This window comes from Onychostruthus taczanowskii, unplaced genomic scaffold (assembly GCF_017590055.1).
Source record: "Onychostruthus taczanowskii isolate IOZ18803 unplaced genomic scaffold, ASM1759005v1 scaffold833, whole genome shotgun sequence".
Lineage (NCBI taxonomy): Eukaryota > Metazoa > Chordata > Aves > Passeriformes > Passeridae > Onychostruthus > Onychostruthus taczanowskii.
The window spans coordinates 4,903-6,520 of record NW_024506255.1 but is presented as its reverse complement, the minus strand read 5'-3'; the positions used below and the strand labels follow the sequence as shown (position 1 = coordinate 6,520).

Below are 1,618 nucleotides of genomic sequence, written 5' to 3'. Positions count from 1 at the left end.
CATCTGCTCTCAGCAGTACCTAGGGTTTTTTGAGGGAAATATGGGATTGTGAACATCCTCCATTCGAGAAAAGGAAAAGCCCAGAGAAACTCCAAACACAACAAAGTGACAGACCACCTCCTCTCAGTCTCCTCACATCATCTTGCCACATAGAACCCACTCTGTTGTACCAGAGGGCAGCAGAAAAGCAGAGGGTTTCTTATATCCAAGAATGGGGGGAGCTTAAAAAGAAAACCACAGACTCTTAAACACAGAAGTGTGTCATGTGTGTTACAGAGGAGGGTGTATGGGAAATGGCCTTGAATTTGGATCCAGGTATCTTCACTAACTCTTCACTGTCCTTTCTCCATGAACAGGTCCTCCTGTGCAGCCCCAGCAAATGTCCAACAGCAGCTCCATCAGCCACTTCCTCCTGCTGGCACTGGCAGACACGCAGCAGCTGCAGCTCCTGCACTTCTGCCTCTTGCTGGGCATCTCCCTGGCTGCCCTCCTGGGCAACGGCCTCATCATCAGCGCCGTAGCCTGCGGCCAGCACCTGCACACGCCCATGTTCTTCTTCCTGCTCAACCTGGCCCTCAGTGACCTGGGCTCCATCTGCACCACTGTCCCCAAAGCCATGCACAATTCCCTCTGGGACACCACCACCATCTCCTACACAGGATGTGCTGCACAGGTCTTTCTCATTTTCTTCTTCCTGTCAGCAGAGTTTTATCTGCTGACCATCATGTGCTACGACCGCTACGTGTCCATCTGCAAACCCCTGCACTACGGGACTCTCCTGGGCAGCAGAGCTTGTGCCCACATGGCAGCAGCTGCCTGGGCCAGTGCCTTTCTCAATGCTCTCATGCACACAGCCAATACATTTTCCCTGCCTCTGTGCCATGGCAATGCCCTGGGCCAGTTCTTCTGTGAAATCCCACAGATCCTCAAGCTCTCCTGCTCCAAATCTCACCTCAAGGAACTTGGATTTCTTGTGTTTTCCATCTGTTTAGCATTTGGCTGTTTTTTGTTCATTGTTTTCTCCTATGTGCAGATCTTCAGGGCTGTGCTGAGGATCCCCTCTGAGCAGGGACGGCACAAAGCCTTTTCCACCTGCCTCCCTCACCTGGCTGTGATCTCTCTGTTCCTCAGCAGTGGCACATTTGTCTACCTGAAGCCCCCCTCCATCTCGTCCCCATCCCTGGATCTGGCCCTGTCAGTTCTGTACTCGGTGGTGCCTCCAGCCCTGAACCCCCTCATCTACAGCCTGAGGAACCAAGAGCTCAAGGCTGCAGTGAGGATACAGATGACTGGATGCTTTCAGGAACATTAAACTGCTGGCCAATTTCTGCAAATCACTTGTAATAAAAGTAATTTTTAATACTTCTTGTTGGTGCCATTTTAGAGGTTGTTTTCCTTTGTTTTACTTTTTTTAATATTGTCCACAAACAAATGTCATTGTTTGTGCTGTTTCTCATTTTGTTTCTCTCCACGTTCTCCGTGGCCACAGACTGTGTCAATGAGGGGCTGCACTCTCAGTGGCTTTAAATGAAATAAAGGATCTCCCAGCAGAGTTTTCTGCAGAGATGCCCTTTTGTTGCCTTCTCTGGAGCTGCAGCAGCAATGTCTGTGTGCAGAG

The 1,618-nt window shown here is 50.4% G+C and overlaps 1 protein-coding gene across 1 annotated transcript; it reads left to right on the top strand.

Moving 5' to 3' along the window:
- Positions 1-379: 379 nt before the first annotated feature.
- Positions 380-1,312, top strand: LOC121346655 (olfactory receptor 14C36-like). Its single transcript, XM_041424645.1, has one exon. It carries the CDS (start codon positions 380-382, stop codon positions 1,310-1,312), a length of 933 nt encoding a protein of 310 aa, XP_041280579.1.
- Positions 1,313-1,618: the final 306 nt, after the last annotated feature.